The sequence below is a fragment of the Bactrocera oleae genome, chromosome 2, assembly GCF_042242935.1.
Source record: "Bactrocera oleae isolate idBacOlea1 chromosome 2, idBacOlea1, whole genome shotgun sequence".
Taxonomy (NCBI): Eukaryota; Metazoa; Arthropoda; class Insecta; order Diptera; family Tephritidae; genus Bactrocera; species Bactrocera oleae.
In genome coordinates, this window is record NC_091536.1 from 70687487 (window position 1) to 70709476 (window position 21990).

General features: G+C 33.8%; 5 protein-coding genes across 8 annotated transcripts; 2 read left to right on the forward strand and 3 right to left on the reverse strand.

Moving 5' to 3' along the window:
- Window positions 1–58: 58 nt before the first annotated feature.
- On the forward strand, window positions 59–2323 carry LOC106622011 (tRNA (guanine(10)-N2)-methyltransferase homolog). Of its 2 annotated transcripts, XM_014241052.3 has the most exons (8): window positions 62–171; window positions 250–449; window positions 508–570; window positions 630–1016; window positions 1075–1264; window positions 1321–1533; window positions 1721–1919; window positions 1985–2323. In XM_014241052.3, exons 2-8 carry the CDS (start codon window positions 384–386, stop codon window positions 2319–2321), a joined length of 1455 nt encoding a protein of 484 aa, XP_014096527.2. In that variant the 5' UTR covers window positions 62–171; window positions 250–383; the 3' UTR covers window positions 2322–2323. The 2 variants fall into 2 exon arrangements, with proteins under 2 accessions (XP_014096526.2, XP_014096527.2); XM_014241051.3 differs by having other exon boundaries at window positions 59–449.
- On the reverse strand, window positions 2324–3423 carry Lipt2 (Lipoyl(octanoyl) transferase 2). Its single transcript, XM_014241053.3, has one exon. It carries the CDS (start codon window positions 3233–3235, stop codon window positions 2564–2566), a length of 672 nt encoding a protein of 223 aa, XP_014096528.2. The 5' UTR covers window positions 3236–3423; the 3' UTR covers window positions 2324–2563.
- Window positions 3424–3806: 383 nt separating this feature from the next.
- On the forward strand, window positions 3807–12017 carry Sur-8 (leucine-rich repeat protein shoc-2). Of its 3 annotated transcripts, none has more exons than XM_036368159.2 (4): window positions 3807–4042; window positions 5837–6353; window positions 6416–6989; window positions 7045–12017. In XM_036368159.2, the coding sequence occupies exons 2-4, from the start codon at window positions 5969–5971 to the stop codon at window positions 7913–7915; spliced, it is 1830 nt and encodes a 609-aa protein (XP_036224052.1). In that variant the 5' UTR covers window positions 3807–4042; window positions 5837–5968; the 3' UTR covers window positions 7916–12017. The 3 variants fall into 3 exon arrangements, with proteins under 3 accessions (XP_036224052.1, XP_069961700.1, XP_069961699.1); XM_070105599.1 differs by lacking the exon at window positions 3807–4042 and adding an exon at window positions 4251–4358; XM_070105598.1 differs by lacking the exon at window positions 3807–4042 and adding an exon at window positions 4273–4454.
- Window positions 12018–15650: 3633 nt separating this feature from the next.
- On the reverse strand, window positions 15651–18181 carry shps (sheepish). The gene is made up of 3 exons (XM_014241044.3): window positions 17633–18181; window positions 16689–16871; window positions 15651–16618 (listed from the first exon to the last, which is right to left on the reverse strand). The coding sequence occupies exons 1-3, from the start codon at window positions 18043–18045 to the stop codon at window positions 15754–15756; spliced, it is 1461 nt and encodes a 486-aa protein (XP_014096519.2). The 5' UTR covers window positions 18046–18181; the 3' UTR covers window positions 15651–15753.
- A 114-nt stretch (window positions 18182–18295) lies between these two features.
- Window positions 18296–21990, reverse strand: Orct (Organic cation transporter). Its single transcript, XM_014241037.3, has one exon. It carries the CDS (start codon window positions 20813–20815, stop codon window positions 19109–19111), a length of 1707 nt encoding a protein of 568 aa, XP_014096512.2. The 5' UTR covers window positions 20816–21990; the 3' UTR covers window positions 18296–19108.

Consider the following 21990-nt stretch of genomic DNA (forward strand, 5'->3'; position numbering starts at 1 on the left):
GAACGTAAAATTACCACGTGGACAGGGTTCGGTTTATTTGGAGTAGATTGTATTTAGTACTACTTGATTTTATTTGGTGGTCTCAAACCACGAATCAAATGGAACAAGGATATAAAAGCAGTCCTTATCAATTATTAATAGTCCTTACAGCTCCCTTTGGTTTTGTTTAATGTAAAAATATAGACATAATAAATACTGTTATACTGCCTTAACACTTGAATATAACGTTTGTTATTTATTACTACATAGTGAATAAATCGACAACACAGTTTCTATAGGAAGACCGATTTTGAATATTAATTATCGATACATCGCTAGTAAACATAAAACCAGAAATAAAGCAAAGCTCCAATATTTACTAGATAATTTATTAAATATAAAAGATGACAAACAATTGGAAGAAATATATTTTGTGGTTTGCACAAGAACATTTAGATTTCCGCATTGCCGTAAGTGGTTGCATTTATTTTTGTATAATATTCTTTTCTTATATGAACACTTGCGCAGGAATTCAACTCAATCATTAAGTTATTTGGATTGAAGCATCGATTATTAAATGAAAATACACTGGTAAGGAACTGTTTATAAACATAACTTATTTGTTTTTAAATTCTTCTTTTATTAAACAGAAACCGTTTTGGATTGTCGAATTTGCCAACGAAGAATCAGCTATTAAATTTGCCTCGCGTTCTGTTAGTCTGCGCAGTATATATGAACTATGGGGGCACTCAAATAACCTAAAAAGTTTCCATGATATATTACAAAATAGTATAAAGGCCAAGGAAAACGTTATAGATCCATATAGTCAAAAATCATTCAAAATTGTAGTTGAGACTTATAACAAGCACATTTCGCAGAAGGAAAAAGTGGAAAAAATTGAGACACTAGAGTACTTACCATTTCAAGGTGAAGTCGATTTGAAAACACCTCAAACAGAGTGGTGTTACATCGAATTTTATGGCCTTGATCCAACTGCAGTTCCTTCTGAACCAGATGATATACTTTTTGGGCGACTGGTAACTTTGTTTATTATTATTTTTTATTTTTAATCTGTTAATTGTTTGTTTACTAAAGATTGCCAATGGTCAACGTGATCTCATAAAGGAACTTTCACTGAAAAAACGTAAATTTATTGGAAACACTAGTATGGATGCCCAGCTAAGTTTACTAATGGTAAATCAAGCTCTTGTTAAGAATGGTGACTTAGTTCTGGATCCGTTCGTAGGAACGGGATCTCTTCTGGTGAGTGCAGCAAAGTTTGGTGGTAAGTAGAATGAAAGTTATTTACAAGAGCTTTTAACATTTACGTTTATGTTACAGGTTATGTCATTGGAGCGGACATAGATTTTATGATGCTCCATGGTCGTTCGCGCCCAAGTCGTATTACACAAAAAGTTCGAGAAATAGACGAAAGAGTGCGTGCCAATTTAGAACAATATGGATGTGGCGACCGATATATAGATGTTATCATATCAGATTTCTCCAACCCCCTTTGGCGAGAAGGAGTCGTATTTGATTCCATTATAACAGATCGTAAGTACGTTTCACGAGTTTCAAAATTATCTATAGCAATTTATAATTTTTGAAGAAAAGGACAATTCAAATAATTTCATCGAAAAATACATTCGAAGTACAAAAAAACAAATACATTTTGGAAATGGAATAAAGTAATTTGGTTACATAATATTTATGATGTACTTATGTATATTTACATATTCAGCGCCGTATGGCATTCGGGAGTCGACTGAAAAAGTAGAATCAAAGACGATTTCAAAGAAAAATACGCGATCTAAAGATATGCCCCACTATCCATCTACCTCGCATTATTCATTACAGCAACTTTATGTCGATCTACTCCATTTTTCCGCACATCACTTAAAAGTAGGTGGACGCTTGGTGTGCTGGTTACCGTACCATAGGTACTGTCTATTGGTTATGCTACAAATAATGTCATTGATTTTATTGAAGTATTTTTTTCTTATAGAGATGACTACACGGACGAAATGATACCCCAACACAGTAGCCTAGTATTGGTAGGCAATTCAGAACAGCCACTTTCAGGGCTCACTTCTCGCAGATTACTTACTTATGAAAAGCGTGATATTAGTGTACCAGACAGTTCCCAAGCTTCATGCAAACTTTCGAATTCGTATGATTTTCGCGACCGATATTTTAATAATGCCCCAGAATCGCGCACCGAAAGGCGCTTGCGAAAAGCAGAGCAACGTGAACTTGGTCGAATAGAAGCTCAAAAAAGGGGAAAAGTTATTATTGATAACAAAATGGCAAAAAACAATTTAAATAAATCTCGTTTTCAATAAGATTCTTTTGAAATTTTTTATTCGCCGATATGTCTGTAATATCTACTTGAAAGTTGTAATCACGTAAGTAGATTTGTATGACAATGGTTCTGTATTTAGTTAAATTTTCAGACCAGTATTATATAAAATTATTACTTCGCTTAGACTAAAAAGACAGATTGTGTAACTATGGTCCAATTGTAATTGTTAAGCTTAGCATATGAATTATAAATGTATCACTAATATGAAAAATATGTATAAAATTATTGCAAATTTTCTTGTATTTGGCATTTAAAATGTTCGACAAAGCATCGTACAAAGACTTTCGCTGCTTCTTCTACACATACATTGCGTTGTAGCTCATGACTCAATGAGGTAACACCTTTTCCCTCAATACCACATGGAACAATGTGTTCGAACCAACGTAAATCGGTACAACAATTAAGACCAATGCCGTGTGTTGTAACATATCTAGAGCCATGTACACCAATTGCACAAATCTTGTTATTTCCTACCCATATGCCAGTATCTGATGTAGTAGTAGCTTGTGGTATACCCATTTTGCGACAAGTTTCAATAACTGTCATCTCCAATGTAGCAACATACCATCTCATTTTCGGTTGGAATTGATGCAAATGTAATATGGGATATGCAACTAATTGACCTGGTCCATGAAAGGTTATCAATCCGCCACGATTTGTACGATAAAATTCAGCTCCCAATTTACGTAAACGTTGTTCATCTGCATCCGAATAATTCTTCGTTCGTATACCTATGGTATACACTGGATCATGTTGCTGTAAAATTAGATAATTACGGAAATTGGCCCAATTTTCAGCTTTCTGATTACTCAGTTGCTTTTGCAGCTTTAATCCCGACTCGTAACTGTGATGGCCCGCATTTACAATGGTAACTAAAGGAATTGTTTTTTTCATGGTTTGTTGAATTATAACTACATTCTTTTAAATATTTAATTTGCTCCTGCCTTTTGATTTTTTTCTATCAATTTATTTGTTTGTTACTAGTGGTACAGTAAACACTTTCATATTGGTGCTTTAGTTATCTTTTACTTATGGTGGTACCTTTTCTTTTATTTAAGTATCGGTTGGCATTCTTTTACTCAACGAACAGCTGATAGCACGGTTCACATCTGTTTTTAATCAATCAAAAAAGAACTACACTTTGATAGTAATAAGGTGCTTATACTTACAGATTCTGACTAAAAAGTTTAAACAATACTTTAATTTCATCCCCGCAATTTTAAGTATTTTGGGTGATCAGGTTATAATTCTACGAACGAAGAAGTGACGAATCTCATTTAAAATGTTAAAGAAAGAAAATATTTTAAAGTTTGTGGCAGTCTTATTATAGGGTTTAAAGCTTGTCTTCTCACAGCGCATGCGTTTTGCGAATCTCATTTCTTGAAACTCTCAAAATCTTGTGCGAAAAATTTCATATTCACATTCTCTAATTATTCAATAGACAGGACATTTGATTGCAGACAAGTGAAAGTAATTCAGTGATATTTAAAGTGAAGGATCAAAATATTCAAATAAAATTTAGCTTAATTGGTAAAATTTATCCGAAATTTCAATTATGAATTAAATACATTATAATTTCTAGTTTTTTGAGACTGTCGCGAAAAAAAACTTCTACTCGACGATTGCGTATGAAAAATCAATGTGGGCAATTTTTATAAAATAATACAAGACTATATTGGCACGAAAAATCAACTTTAAAAGGTATACATTCCATTTGTTTTTGAAAACTTGACGTATGTTTGTGTAATCAACAAGCTAAGCACCACTAAACCCAGATGGCTTCCATAAATTATGAAAAGAAAATTGCTATGATAAAATTAATAGTTGCTTTAACACTTGATTTTCTTTTATCATTGTAAAGTGGTATAATTTTCATTTGACAATTGTTGTTTTCTTATCAGGCAAGCAGCAACCCTTCGAAAAGAATGAAAGAGAGAAATGTCAAAATATGGAAGAATAACCATTCTGCAAGGCTTAAAGAATACTAATAAAGTTTAAAGAATTTTATTTAAAAAAGGTAGAGAAATCTATCCACCGATAAATCTATTAAATTGTTAGAACTGCGGTGTGATTAAGTTCTATATTAGTAAATGCCTAAACCTTGTGTAAACTGGTGTGTTGATTATGAATAATTTACATATCAAGCATTTTCCATTTTTGTTTGAAGTGCTTTGTTAGAATTTGTGTATCAAGTAAAAAACTGCCAACTTTCATTTCTGATTTGTATACCATCCTGTGATAGGGTTTGTTTCTACTTTAAACTTAATGCCTGTGATTGTCGATATTGATTGAAAAATAATTTTAAATGGGCTTAACTCAGGCACAACCATACATACATATTTATACACATACACACTTATTGATTCATAATACAATGCAGTCTTACCCGGCGGAAGTCTCCCAAATATGAAACAGCAATGGCATTGTCGAAGCTATAAATTCGAAATAAAAAAATTGGTTAAATGTATAGTTTAGGTCCCCCAACGAAGGAGGCGAACAATACAAATCCTTGAGGGAAAAGTCGATTTTTTCAATAATTCTATTTTAAAATAACACTGGTCGGTCTAACTCAGCACGCAAAAGAACTATGGACACCCCGGTGTTGTACCGACCAGCATAATTTTTTTTAAGGCCCGGCCGGAATCCACTACATTTCTTTAGTATTATTTTTTCACTCGTTGAAGTAATTACAGTTAAGTGATTTGAATTTTTCAGAATTCTGATGCCACTATAACAACAACAACAAAAAATAAGTTACTCGAAAAATATGTCTAAAGTGTGTTTAATATATTTTTATATATGTATGTGTATACATAAATTATCGAAAAAATTCCCTTTCCGTTTACGGATTTGTAATCTTCGCATCAAAAAAGTACGATTTCATAAAAAAAATTAATTTTTGAGGCATCCTTAGTTGGGGAACCTAAACTATACATTTACCACAAGTTTTTCTAAATCAACAAATACATTTCTGAGAATAGATAAAAGTATGAAAGTAAATACATATGTATGTAGATACGCAAATCACGTTTGAAAAATACATGTCTTGTTGTTATTGTTGTAGCGGCAGAACACATTCGTGAAGTAATTTTGAGGGATGGTGCCGAGTTGACTTTCCTAAATGCATGAATTAGTAATGAAAGCATAAACCTTAGCATTCAACTTTGTGTAGATTCTAATTATCTTAAATATGCATTTGTAATGCCCTTTTGATTTGAAATTTATATGTATATTTAGACAATTTACATTTAAATTTTTCGTTGTGTTTATTTTTAGCTGAATTGAATACTATAAAGTTTGGTGTCTCATTCTACTCGCCGTTAACATTCGAAAAAACCGTAAAGAATAGTCTTTATAGATCACAACTGGTTAATTTATTTACTTAGAAAGTCCTCATAAACGATTTAGTTTGAGAAATATAAAATTTCAATCCTTAGAGTAGTTATTTATCGTTATCAAAGATTGACTAAATATATTATTTTTTTTTCTGGGTAGCCCATCATATCACTGAGTCATTAATTATTGCCACTATAACTCGAAATTACGAAAGGAAATCATCGCGAAGGCTTGTTGCTTACGAATTTGGGCAACAAACTGTAGGCATCGAACGTAACGCTGGGTAAAATTATGAACCTGTGTTCGTCTGCCGGCGCTACAGCATCATCATCCTCTTTAGCATCAGAAGACGCAACAGCAGTGGAAAGCACGAACGTTAGTGGAAAAAACGGTGGGGGTGGCGTATTAACCACACATTGTTTTGGAAGCAGCAATAGCAGCAGTAGCTGCGCCGCAGCTTTAACGACGAATCTTTCAAACAATCCAACACACAGTGGCAGCGGTGCCAGCGGTAGTAATTTTGGAAATAACAACGAAATGCCACCGGAAACACGTCCGAAGATGGTAACGGTAAAACACCCGGAATCTAACAAACCCAAGCCAACGACAAAAAAAAGTAAACCAATACAAGCTGATCAAGATGTTGTTAAAGCGCTTCAGCGTTGTCGGGAAGAAGGTAAATATAATGTGTAATATAATATATAATTTCCTTTCTTATTTCTTTAATTAATATTAAAGGTATAAAACGTTTGGATCTAAGCAAGTCCTCTGTCACAGTTATACCAACTTCAGTAAGGGACTGCGTCCATCTTACGGAACTTTATTTATACAGCAACAAGATTAGTCAACTGCCGACTGAAATAGGGTGTCTCGTGCATTTAAAGACACTTGCTTTAAACGAAAACTCGCTAACTTCTTTACCAGAGTCATTACAGAATTGTAGACAGCTTAAAGTTCTTGATTTAAGACACAATAAGCTTGCGGAAATTCCTTCGGTGATTTATCGCCTGCGTTCTCTTACCACCCTCTACTTACGTTTTAATCGCATCATCGCTGTGGCCGCTGATATACGGAATTTAACTAATTTAACTATGTTGAGTCTGCGTGAAAATAAAATTCGCGAATTGGGTTCTTCCATTGGTGCATTGGTAAATTTAACAACACTGGATGTCTCTCATAATCACTTAGAACATTTGCCCGAAGAAATAGGGAAATGTGTAACTTTGAATGCACTTGATTTGCAGCACAACGAACTATTGGACATACCGGAATCCATTGGCAACTTGAAGAGCTTAGTACGATTAGGCTTGAGGTAAGTGGACATAGTTAATTTAATGATATGTATGCACATAACATTGTCTTTACAGATACAATCGTCTATCAAGTATTCCGGCATCACTGAAAAGTTGCAAATTCATGGATGAATTTAATGTCGAAGGCAATGGTATAACGCAATTACCAGATGGTCTTTTAGCTAGTCTTAATGCACTTACAAATATTACACTATCGCGCAACTCTTTTACCAGTTACCCGACTGGTGGGCCTGCTCAATTTACCAACGTCTACAGCATTAACCTAGAACATAATCGTATCGACAAAATACCATATGGAATATTTTCACGAGCCAAAGGCCTAACAAAACTCAATATGAAGGAAAATGTGCTTACTGCTTTACCTCTTGACGTAGGAACTTGGATTAATATGGTCGAATTGAATTTAGCCACAAATGCTTTACAAAAATTACCCGATGACATAATGAATTTGCAAAATTTAGAAATTTTGGTGCTATCCAATAACATGCTCAAAAAAATTCCTAGTACCATTGGTAATCTGCGCAAACTGCGTATTCTCGACCTGGAGGAGAATCGCATTGAAGTACTGCCCAACGAAATCGGTTTATTACACGAATTACAAAAATTAATTTTGCAAACAAATCAGATCTCTATACTGCCACGCAGTATTGGTCATCTCAGCAATTTGACGCATTTGTCAGTTAGCGAAAATAATTTACAGTACCTGCCAGAAGAGATTGGCTCGCTGGAAAATCTTGAAAATCTTTATATCAATCAAAATCCCTGCTTAGAAAAGCTACCTTACGAGTTGGCACTTTGTCAAAATTTGAAATACCTAAATATTGACAAATGTCCTTTGAGCACAATACCACCTGAAATACAAGCCGGCGGCCCATCGCTAGTACTTCAATGGTTGAAAATGCATTCGCCCTATAGGCAGATGTGAGTTAGCGGTTTGGGATATGTCAGCGTTGATGGGAGTACTCAATGGCGTACATTTTATACAAGTAACGATTGCTATTTGGAATTTCAGTTAGAAGCAGAGGTGGAGACACAGCGACGCTAACAACGTCGTGCTTGGAAATGCACTATCATTTGAGATTATTACTTACAAATATTGTGGTGCATCTCCGACAATTGTTGCCATCGCTAAATTAATGAAAAAGAAAAATATAAAATTTATAACAACATAATACCAATTATTATTAATAATAAATAATAATTTCCTTAAAACGAAACTTAAAAACGACGAATATGTCGAGTGGAGTCTTGCAACTACTACGCGCAACTCACTCGCAGTAATTATGAAAACGAATTGTAAACAATATTTTTTGTTGTAAAAATTGTGTGATGGTGAAACAAAATATAGCTTTAAAAATGCTTCAGAAATTGATTGCTTAGTGGATTGTGTAGTTGTAAACAAATATAAACTATTTGTATAACTACTAACGAATCAACAACTTTAAATTTAAACAAATAAAGTTCTATAAATTCATATATATTGTAAATCTGAAAAACGAAGTAACATACATATGCTTGTGAATGTTATAAAAAAATGTGTTGCTGTTTATTTAAGAAGTAAAAAATTACTGCCTAAATTGTGTTACACATTGAAATTAAAGATTCGAGAAAAATTTGGCAAAATGTATACTTTTCCGGTGTGTTGGAACAGGAATCTATGTTTTGAAATTTTATGTTGAATGAGTGTATTCAAAGGTATTGATCCCAAAAAAATTTTAAGATTTTTTTTTTAATAAAGCAAGTGTAAGCTACACATGCATTTATTTCAACGAACAAGTACTATAGCTATAGCTGTTATGCAGTCAAATTTATGTATTATATGCATACAAAATTGAAGTAAACCATTTAAATGTGTATAATTAAGAATGTATTGATGTGTGTTGTGTTCTGTACCACAAGTATTTTATATACATAATAAAGATTTCATTTGAATCAAATTAGTCATTTCTATTGCTATTAAAAGTGATCACATCTTGAACGCTACCCAAAGTATCAATGTTATTTTCAATCAAATGTGAAATCCATCGAAAATATTTGTACTTGCGCGATAGACAACGGTAATTTTTAGCAAAATTTTATGTTCAGTTGTAAAATTTTTATAAATCACTAAATATAGTATTTTGCAATCCTTTTTTTTTTTTTTTTTTATAAAAATTCATGTTGTTATTCAAAAAAAGATATATTAAAATTTATTGTGGAAGTCTTATACTAATATGCATTGAGCCGTTTTTTCACTAACCCATAATATAATCTCAAATACATTGCCGCGCCTGATATGTTGTATGACATAAAATTGTATATCCACGTTTATATTGTTTTGAAAGCATTTACAAATGCTTAAATATAAATAAATGTGTACGTACATGAATGAGCACATACATAAATATTAATCCCTATTAATCCAATGATATTGTAAAGATATACATACATATATTCCAAATAAGTGTAAAATGTCCATGTTATCTACGATTATGAACAAAATAGGTGTGTTGAACTGCAAATTCAATAAATTCATTAGATATTTTTCGAATGTATTGAGATTGAGATATAGAATGGGGAATTGTTAACCTAAGAACATATTGAATCTCTCCGCTTATGCACTTGTTTGTTGTACATAAATATTTTTTGCTAATATTTAAACTGGGAAATCGTTGTGCATCTTTGAACAAAAACTTACGACTAAACAGATAGACAAAAAAGTGAAGTGGAATCGAAAAATAAAAATAAAATTAAAATGTAATAAATAAAAAGCATAAAAAATGTAAACACAACCGCCAAGGAATTGTCTAATAATATGTTTAAAAGTTATTTGTATTTTGTATAAGTGAGTGTAAGTTAAAATATAATAATATTGTTTGTATATACAAGTGTATATACATTTGCTGTGCAAACGTTAGATTTCAGTGCCACCGCAAGGGTGGAGTAGTAACGTTCTAAGTGATGAAAAATGCAACAAAAAGTATTTTATTGAAAGTAAATCTGTATATGCGTAATTAATAAACAAAACATAACCAATTATTCATGCTGAAAACCCAAATTTTAATACTACCTGTCATATATGTCAAATTTCAGATTATACGTATTTCTTTCATAAAAAACTTCCTATAAATACTTAAATAGTTGTTTGCTTCCCCCCAACGTAACTTTATCTAAATTAATGTGGGTGTCAGAGTTTTGTTGATGATACCTTTTGACACACTAACGGTATACCAACTATGCAAGTTTAACACCCATTCATTTCATTAATACCTTGGCTATCAGTGCGTCATTGGTGGCCACAGCCAAAATCAATCCACATAACCAAATTTGTGATCACATCGGAAAATTTTCCACAGGTGCCAATGCAACAATACACCTTTAGACATCTGAAGCCCACGAAAGTGGAAAGTGGCTATTGTAAAATGATATTTCTATACATATACATATATTTTTTTTTAAGAAAACATATTTTTCTATAGAAAAAGCTATTAATTCATAATTTATAAAACCAAAATATTCGAAATTAATAATCAAAAAGGTAAAACACTTACGAAAATTGGTTGGTATATTTAATATGTAATCACCAGAGATACACCAGCAGCCAACGTGTTAAATTCATTTTATTTGGAGATGGCTAAGGAGTAGTTATATTTGTTTATTTGTTTATATACTGATAAATACGGAAATAATATCACATGTTGAGACTTGTTGACTACGAAAATCGATTACACAAGCCTTTATTATTGTATTCCAAAATGTTGATACTTATTGAAGAGAAATTTAAATTAATTTGTTTTAACTTTTGTGATATGTGATTATTATATGACAATTTATTTACATTATTTTTATATATTTTATTATAAATATATGTATGTATTTTTTTTTTAAATTCTAGAAATATTGAAAAGGGGGGAAAATTAATATTCTGACTAACTTTCTTATTTTATATTTTTAATTAAATTTAATTTAAAACGTTTACTGAGGTAATCTTATAACTAAAAATTAACTGTCAACCCTATAATTATTTAATTTTAAAATCACAGTTTTCTGCTTTTTGTTTTTTACTTAGGTATATTCATATAATATTTCAGAAGCTGTTAGAACAACGGCATATATTATATTTATGAACCTTATTTCTTGGATCACATCAAAACTCAAACAACTAATAAAGGCGGAAGAGCTGTTTATATGTATACCTATGTACATACATACAATATATATTTATGCATGTCCTTTTACAGATACAAGAATGTTTGCACATATGTACATATTTTATTCATTAAATAAGCATTAGAGTTAAACCTGGTATGCAACTAATGATATATCATGTTTGTATCAACATATGTATGTATATGCTGAAAACGATAAAAAATTATGAATATTTGATGTACAAATAAATATCTGCTTTCCGATTTACTTGTATTCACTACAATCATTTTTTAAAGGCCACACAAATAGTAAGAACGATACGCACAGAAAAATAAAAAATATATATGCACATACATAAGTATGTATTTTTGCAACGGAACATATATGTATGTAGGTATATATGTACCATATATTCATGTGCATACATTATACAAAATACAACAATAGTAATAAGCAGTATTAAAATTGAATACAAGTATATATAGTTTCCTTTTTTAAAAACGGTTTAAAAATGATTACTAGAAATGACAGAGGCAACTGGCTCAAAAGTCTGTTCACAGCGTTAGCACAAAATAATAATAATATTACACACTTTGCTATTACTATTATACAGTGCTGGGTCAACAGCACTAGTAGGCTAGCGAGATCTGAGCATAGGATATTTGAAAATTATTTACCGATGGAAACTTCAACACCTTGATGGATAAGTTAGTAAACGAAAGTATATTTTAACAATTTTTGAAAATCACTACGAAGAAGTAGTGGTTAGAGGTTCTATTGAAAAATATAGGCTTATATTCACATATTTTGGTATGTGTTATTGCAAATGCAGAATTTGTTATAGCCGTAATTGTTGGCATAATGCATCTTGAAATCAATAAAGTAATTTAAATGAAGAACAGCACATTTTTTCTTTATTTTAAGCTCGATTTAACCAATGACTCCGTCAAGATCCGTTATGAGTGAACCACTATTCTTTCTTTTGGAGTAAACTATAATATTTGAAATTTAAATTAAATAAATAAATATGAACAAGAAAATTAATTAACCTAATAGGAGCAGTTGTTTCCTTAAAAACCATCTCCTAGTGAAGGTCCATACACCTTCATGTAATTGCCAAAAAAATTAAGTTTTACACAAATTACAAAAAGCATATATGGTAATTCAAACTAACTTTTTAAAATACTTGTATATTGATGCAAAATGAAGGCAATCCGCTACGAAATTAATAACAATATGGATTTGAAACATCTATCTATAATTATTTGAAAAGTGTTGAATATAATAGGTTTTCAATTTTTATTTTTATTATTTCTTCTGCTTATATTATTTTTTGTTGCAAAAAACCAGATGAAAATTACGAAAGCAATGAAGGTTTCAGAAGGACACTGAAAATCGGTATCAAGTCTATATCCGAACGATAACAGTTAACTCGACAACGATTTACAAAAATGGTGAATGTGTTTGCTGTGTGAAACAAATAAGCAAGGTCATAAATATAAAATATATTATAGTATTGTATTAGCACATGAAAAACACTTAAAAGAATTTTTGGGCCATGTTGAGATTGATTTGGATCTTTTCGTTTTATTTAAGTCCTGTTAACAACGCTCTGCGTCTGGTAAGATCCGCTTCGAGTTCTAGCGTCCGTTTCAAGAGCGCCCTTCCCATAGTGCAGTATAAAAACAAAAAACCAAAATTCCTTGAAAAGTTATAGTCCGATTTCGACATTTTTGGGTGTAAGAATACTTTGAGGGCACTATTTGTGCAAAGTTTTTGATGTTTGAATTTTATATTGCAAAGTGAAAGAATGAGATGGAATTTAAAAATTAGTTTAATGTGGATTAGGCGTGGTTGTCATTGGATTTCGCCCATTTTCGCATAGTATAAAGCCATTCTATACCATCTTAGGTGTCAAATTTAATGCTTGTGGCGCATTTATTCAGTGAGTTATCGCACTTTTAAAAGTTTTCAACATAATCAGTATATGGGGCGTAGACGTTGATATTATCTAATTTTATACATTTTCACACTATAGTGCAAGTGCTAAAAAGATTTTCTCTCTGAAAGTTTCCTTGCATTAACTTCGCGGTATGGAAGATATGGAAATTAAATTATTTTCAACGCCCACTTTTAAAACATTTTTAGCCTACAGCTGTCTCTTGCTACTTTGACCCGTTATACCAAATTACAGTTTTGTATTTTAATTTAGTGCTTAGTTATGGCACTTTATATGTTTTCGCTTAACGGCTTTTAATGGGCGTGGCAATGAACCGATTCCGCTCATCCTTAAAATCAACCCTCATTGGGGGCCAAGGAACACCTGTACGAAGTTTCACAAGATATCTTCATTTTTACTCAAGTTATCGCTTGAACGGAGTGACGGACAGTCGGAAAGTCACTCAAAATGCTACTCGCCTCGTCATCCTGATCATTATATATTATAGAGATGATACAAACCACCGTTAGGGGAATATAACTAATATGCTATCTGTTTCAACATGTTGAGAGAGTATAGGTAGTAGAGTCTTCCGATCTGAACAATTTTTTCGAAAATTGTATCGTCGCCTTTGGTAAAAATCTATGCGAAATCCCGTGAAGATATCTTGTCAAATATAGAAGTTTTCCTTACAAGGACTTGATTTTGATCGATCAACTTGCTATATCTAATAGTGATCCAAAATCGGCGGTTCCGACAAGCAGCTTCTTGGCGAAAAAACGACGTTTGCAAATTTCAGATCGGTTAGAAATGCTACATTAACACCCAGAGAAAAATGTGCGCTCTAAAAAGGCTCGTAGCATGTTCATTTTTTTACAATATCTAATGACTCTTACATATACACATATGCATATGTACATACATGTATTTTGATATATGTATTTTTTCATTGATAAGAAGAATCTTGCACTTCCGATTCATATTTTAAGTAAAAAGAGGAAAAAGTTATTTAAATCTTATAAAAACAATTAACTATGATTCATTCATCTATATAATTTTTTTTGAAATTTTGTGAAATGGTTTTTTAAAACAAAATTTTATGTATATTTTAAGAAACAGTGTTCTCTATACCTTTTAGAATGAAATATGCATTTACAATGTAATAAAAAATCGTAATTTTTATACTCTCACAACTTGTTGCTACAGACTATAATAGTTTTGTTCGTTTAACGGTTGTTTGTATCACCTAAAACTAATCAAGTTAGATATAGGTCTATATATAAATGATCAGGATGAAGAGACAAGTTGAAATCCGGGAAAATTGAGATATCTTTATGAAACTTGGTAGACATGTTTCTTGGTACGGTGAGACGGTTGGTATTGCAGATGGGCGTAATCGGACCACTGCCACTCCCACAAAACGCCACTAATCAAAAACAAATAAATTGCCATAACTAAGCTCCACAATAAGATACCAGACTGTTATTTAGTACACAGAATCACATTAAGAAGGGGCATCTGCAGTTAAATTTTTTTTTAAGTGGGCTTGGTCCCGCCCCTAATAGTGAAAATAGTTGAAATCGGGTGGCAACTCCGCCCACTCCCCATATAACGGTACTGTTAAAAACTACTAAAAGCGCGATAAATCAAGCACTAAACAAGCCAGAGACATTAAATTTTATGTCTGGGATGGTATAAGATGATTTTATAGGAACCACGTTCAAAATTAGATAGTGGGCGTGGCACCGCCCACTTTTAGGTGAAAACCCATATCTTGGGATCTGCTTAACCGATTCCAACCAAATTCGGTGCATAACGTTTTTTTCATATTTCTATGTTACAGTGCGAAAATGGGCGAAACACACGCCTATTTCCCATATAACACCATTTTCAATTCCATCTGATTTTTTCGCTTTCCAGTATGCAAATCAAGCAACAATGATTATATCGGCGTAAAACTTTGCGTTTACGTTTAAAGTATGCCACCTTGTGACCAAAAATTATCTAAATTGAACCAAAACTGTCCAAGCCCCTAGGAACTGAATATGTGGACCCCAGTGCCTATAGTTGACTTTTTACCGAAAATATCGATCAACATAGAACAAGGCGGCAAGATCCACAAAGAAATCTAAAACGAGTATACCATTTGACTTTGCGTGAGTATAAAATGTTCGGTTACGTCCGAACTTAGCCCATCCTTACTTGTTAATATTTGGATTTCAGTTTTGAGCTTTTACATTATGAAAAATTGTAACTAAAAAACTAAATGTATGCAAGCTCATGTATACAAATTGAGCAATTGCGTTATTGGTGAAATGAAAACAAAAGGGTACACTTGATTTCTACGGTGCCACTACGGACATAGCTTTAGACAAATTTCGTTTGATACGGGCGGTAAGTACGGGCGTAATGTCGGTGACTGTTTGCAGCATTAGACTATTCATAAATACTAAATTAATAGAATACGTGACATTTACGTATTGCAAAAATACAATAATAAACGAGGAGTATATAAAATTGCAAATTCTGACACGTGAACATATAACTATAAGACAAATAAATAAATACTTAATCAAAATACAACACGATTAGGTTTCTGACTTTAGTTACGTAGAGGTACAATAGTATATACACACCTCCATTCGTATATTTATTTATTTCAAAAATATGTATACACCATATGTTCATATTAAGTCTCAACCAAACTTCTTAAAGGCAAACTGTAGTGCTAAAATTACACTCGAAGCGTAAAGGGTATAATAGCCGACATTATATAGGTTCAGTCCACTCATCCATAATTGCAATGCGCCCACATCTTTAATATTCGGACAATTTTGACAATGTACATCGGCCACATCGGTCCATGTCACCACCTGTGGTCGCACCAATAGTAAAGCATTCAATGCCGCACGCAGCCCACTTTGCACCGCACCACCTAAGAAGCCGCGATAGCAGGTGGATGCAGCGGCCGATGATGACCATACAATACGATGCCACGGTGTAGTGAGTGGCACATGTGCTAATGAACTCAACTCAAATGTATGTTGGTTATAGGTGTGCGGTGTTTCCATAGCATCACCAAAATTTTCTGCGAATGCTTTTAGCGCAATGGAACGTACCAAAGATTCCGAACCGCTATCATGTATCATCATACCGCCATAAACATTGGGTCGGTATTCGTAACCCACTATAAATGGTTCATTCTTAAGAAAACTACCCGAATAGCCAGCATTCCGCCAATGAGCATCGCCGTAGCCAGCTATAAAGCTTGTTAACATTAAGCGCAACTTCAGTTTGTTGTTCATTACTTTACGTAACTCCATGGGCACTGGCGGTAAGAAGTTGATCTGTTGGAGAGAGTTCAATGGTATTGCCAAAATGAGCACATCCGTTGTGTGTACCTTCTGCGTTGAATCATGCACTTCAATATAGTCTTTATAATGGCAAATGGATTTCACTTGTCGCGAGACTAGAAATTCCGTGCCTTGCAACCGCTGTGTAAGCACATTGAGTAGATGAGCACTATCGAACTCCAGTAAAGTGTTCGGACAGTCCAAGTAGCTGAAATGTGAGTTATTAAACATTTCTCCTTAAGAATATATTTTAAAGATGGTAGCTTATTTGAACTTACATATTTATTATGTTTTGTAAGCTACCGCAACCGTAGCAAAGGCTCATGAATTCTTTGTAAGTAATATCGGAGGCTTTCGAACCACAAACCAACTCCACTAAATTGGTCATAAACTTGCGCGATTCATTGAAAAATAATCGGTTGTGTATATGTTTATCCATTTTTGTTGAGTTTTTTCTAATGCTGCAAGAAATCATGGTAGTCATTGCAATTGAGAGCAATTATTATACTTTTTGAACTGCTATTAGCCTGCAGTAATGCGAAGGTGACCCGAAAAGTACTCTCGATGGCCCCAACACTATCGTGGCCTAGATTCTTGTAGACTACTGCTAACAAAACTTCAACCGAATTGGAGTTGTGATTTTGGTTTGACCGCGAGTGAATGAGTTAATGTCTGCGGATTTTGAAAAAATGCAAAAAGAATCATATTGTTCGATGATTCGGTTTTGGTTTTTTACTCTGCCTTTCAACGCGACTGTCAAATATTGGTTAACACGTGGGAGTACGTTGGTTTTTCAAAGCATCGGAGAACCAAAAATGACTACCTTGGAGAATAACGTGACAAAAGTTCACAATCTTGTATTGATAAATCGTTAATTGGAAGTGTTTAAGACAGTGTGAGCTAAAATAAACTATGTTGAGAAATATATAACCATTTATCAAACATTTTATATTTTTATATATTTTTCTGGAACCAGTATTTTATCAGCTGTTAGGACTTTATCTCGTCTAAAACCATATACATAGCTTACAACTATTTTAGGAACTTTTTCCAACCATCTTTAATTTTAAACGTCGGAAAACTCATTGAAATTAACATGCTACTGGTACAGCTTAGGTCACTGTCAAATGACCTGTATATGAAAAACTGTACTATGAATTCTAGAATGATTCGAATTACTGCAGGGTTATATAATATAATATAACAAAAATTTGGGACCAACCTGAATCGGCCCGGTCTAAAGAAAGGTGCTTTTATTTGTAATTCGTTTATATAACGTTGCAACTCGTATTTTGCCAAATTTGAAGATACAGTTTGATCGAGTTCCCAACAACGTGGCAATGTTGTATCCACAATAGAACGCTGCTGTATTGGTATTTCCATACGCTGCAGCAATTGATAGACATGAGCTTGCGACTCTTCGAACCATTTGGCACCGATTTCACCCTGAGGTGTTTGCTGCAAACTGCCACCAATAGTATCACTTGCTTCTAATATTCTTATTTGTAATGAGGGTTCTTTTTCCAAAAGCCTATAGGCTGTCACTAATCCTGATATGCCCGCCCCCACGATTATAACATCAATCCTTTGTGACCGCTCAGGTGGTCCGAGTCTCAGTTCGCAATCTTTTTCCATATTAAAGGTTTAGAATTATACTCGTAATTTTTTTTTTTAATCTAAGGCGATGTCAGAATTTTCATAAGAAATGAAAGGTCAAATTTTCAGAAAGAATCAAAAAACAGACACATTTTTCGAATATATAATATACAGTGTACAGAGTTAAGAATACTATAAAAGCAGGTGAAGTAATGGTTAAGTTAAAAGCCTATGTTAAGGGTTTTTTTGACCGAAGTGTTTTCCTAATTATGGTCAAGTTATAACAGTGTTTTTCATAAACTTTTCAATGCGAAGTTTCGAACTTCACTTAATTTTATTAAAAATATGTGTCGTATTACTCTGGTACTTGAATAAATTTATATAAGATTTTAAATATTATGCACTTAAGAATGTTTTAATCTAATATAGAATATAATAAATGCAAGTGAAAGAAATTGTCTGTGCAGAGACATACATACACATAAATGTACATAAGTATATAGAAATTGTTCTGAGAGAACTGCAAATATTGAGGTTAGTTACAGTAAATGGTACTTATATTATTTGTAAGTGAACCGGGGGGTTTAGTAGATAACATAATTGTTATGTCTTTATTAAAATAAATAATTTTAGAGAGAACTCTTTATTTTGGAGAGCAATATTAAGTTAACATTAATGTAATTACTAATTAATGTAATTTATGTAAAATAATGCATTAGTTAGAAATCTAATTATGAAAATTTATAGATAAAAGTACAATTGCATGTAACCATATTTTTTATCGACGACGATAATATTCACATAACACATAAAACAATACATTTTTGAAGATTCTTTGGTTATTTTAAACGTTTTCCCAGAGTTATACAATAGTAATCCTAATGATAAATGTATGGTATGTATACCGTTACCTTAACGAGAAAAGATTAAAAGTACGGTTTGTGCTTGCATTATCCTTTTCCTAAATTATTGTATTTATCTTTTTGCTTAACATAATAATTCGCATTGAATTAACATGTTGTATCAGTTAAGAAGTTTCCATATTAAGATAACGGTTTACTGATATTAAAATAAATTCGCTTAAAAAACTTAGGCAATATTATCATGTATTTCCATCCGCAACGTGATTTTTCTCCTCCGGTGTAACAATTCTGGCTAACTCCTCACCGCCTGCTTCGGCGAACTTAGCATTGCGTGTACGTTTTCCGAACTGTTCGGCGTCGGCAATCGTTTCGGGCATCGGTTTATTAAGCGTCTCCGGCAGCATCAAAGACAAGAGCCCCGCAAAGAATGCCAAGGAGCCACACACGATCAATGGCAGAGGACGCCATATTTCACCCAATAAATTTAAATATGGCGCCAAGATGCCTCCGACACGAGCTACCATTGACGCTGCGCCTAGCCCAACGTTACGCACCACTGTAGGAAATTGTTCCGCCGAGAAAATGTATATAGTACCATACGATGCAGTAATGGCCAACTTGCCAATCATGGCAAACAATATTATAAGCCAATTATTGCTTGCAGGTACAATTATGGTTAGCAACAGGGCACCACCAGCGACCAGCATACAACCACAAAGTATTGTGCGGCGACCCCAACGGTTAAGCGTAAATAGCAGAAATGTGTAACCAGGAATTTCAACTGCACCAGAAATCATGAAATTTAGTAAAACATTGCCACCAAGATTATTTGTGTTCCACGATAGCCCGTAGTACACGCCGCTGTTGACAAACCAATCAAAGAGAATAACAAGTGTTTTTTTACGCAAATTCGGATATTTCAGAAGATCGAATACGGTGGGTGCCTTTTCATCTGCGCCTTCAGATACAGTGTCCTCTTTTTTCTCACGCTCAGCTGCTTCATCGATTAGATTGTCATATACTTCACTCGGTATGGTCACACGGTTTATGCGTGCCGCCTTCTCAATAACTACGATTGCCTCCTCTTTCCTACCTTTAGAGAGTAACCATCTGGCCGATTCCGGTATGACCCAATGATAGCACATGAATAATAATCCGGGCAAACTGAGAGCGATTTGCAGCCAACGCCAGTCATGTATGAAATATGCAAAACCGGCTGTTAACATGAAACCAACTGAGAAGAACATTTGTACGGTCACGCCGGCAAAAAGTCGATATGTCGAGCCCACCATTTCCATAGCGATGACATATGCGACCAAAAAGACACCGGACGTTGTAGCGCCCACAACCATGCGTGATATGGTATAGGTGAAGTACTCAGGAGCAATACCAGCCAATACGCCGAAGATAACTTGTATAACCAGAGAGGCAAAGAAAATGGGTTTGCGTCCATATTTATCCGACATCTGTCCAAATACAATACTGCCCAACAATACGCCAAGCATAAATAGACTGTCACTTGTGGCGGTCAATAAGCCGCGTGCACACACCATATCCCACTCGGTAACCGCGCTATTTTCGTACTTTGAACGATCGTAAACGTAGTGACTGCATTTGACAGTGCCATTGCCTGTGGCCGGCATGGTCGCCGTCTCCAAATAGTCCGTTGTATAGTCAGTATTATAATATTCGCACCTCTGATATTTACCGGTTAGATCGTCTATAGGATAACTCAGATTCCAATGTTCGGGTGGAAAAGAGTCATATGTTGCATTTAACGGATTCTCAAACGGCAGTAAGCAACGAAATTCTGGGCGCGCCAAAAGGAATACACCAGCTAACTTGTGGAAAGCGCAGGAAATAGCCGGTAGGCAGAGTAAAAAATAAATTTGTTTCTGATATTTGCCGAAATCGCCCAAATAATTAATGACGTCATCATAACTCATTGTGGCGGCTGTTATACAGAAGAAATTGTCGAATTTTTCGCAAATATACTATCTTTCCAAACTGCGAGCAGGTAGCAGCCGAATAATCACACCATTAAAAGTCGACCAAAACAACTAAATTCTTTGCTCTGTTTATTATGTCTAGATGTACATAAATACACTTGATGTGTGTGTGTATGTGTTACTGCAGTGTGCGTGTCCACATGTGCGCCAAACGAGCAAATCGTATGTTCGCTTTGTGTGAAAGGCCTTCAGAAAGTTCGCTTGCCTTAACTATACCTGCTGATGACTTTGCCAAATTGTTAACAACTTCACTAGAATTTCGCACAACGCGTGCTAGATTGATCACTCTTTGTAGTCTTTGCTACAACTATGTTTCAACTTGTGCACAAAATGCGAAGTTTTCACTATGACTTTAATTTGTGGTTTCCGTTGGTGGCATGATGTGCTGCCGCAGCTATGGCAATAAACTTTGTTATTTTGCTGATACAGCTTTTGGTTAATTTGTTGTCTTTTTTGTCACAGTCAAAGTTTCAGTACTTCCAAATTCATATGTATGTCAAGAACGTTTTTCGATATAACTGTAAAGTAACTAGTTTTACAATGTAGTTGATAATGACGGCTCTTACTCTGTATATGCAATTTTTTTTTTGTATAGAGCGCATACACACATACATATTTATGTGCACGCATTTATGGTTATCATACGTTGCGTATACGTCACCTACTGACACGTTCAAAGTCTATGCCCCACAAAAGACACATAAGTACATACTTCAGAGTATTTGTATGTACATACATACATATGTACTCAAGTAATTTGCGCAAATAAATTAATCACAACTGTACAAGCATTTGGTTTTCGTAATAAATTAATATTTCAATTCACTTGGCGTCTGTGTTTATGTAGATACCACATGAAACTACCGGCTAAGTATTCTGTTTATAAGGTGCAGGGTTTCAATTGTATGACTTTATTTATTCGCGCGCCACGGAACGATTCGAGTTAAACCGTTCACGATCTCTACCAATAGACGACTAACAGCAAATACTTAAAGCGTATCTCCAATTGCCATCTGATGCCGTCATTAAAGTCATAGCCAGAAAGGCATACACATACAAACATCTATAGTCAATATTCGCAACAGAAATCTAAATTACACAGTTGTTGATTT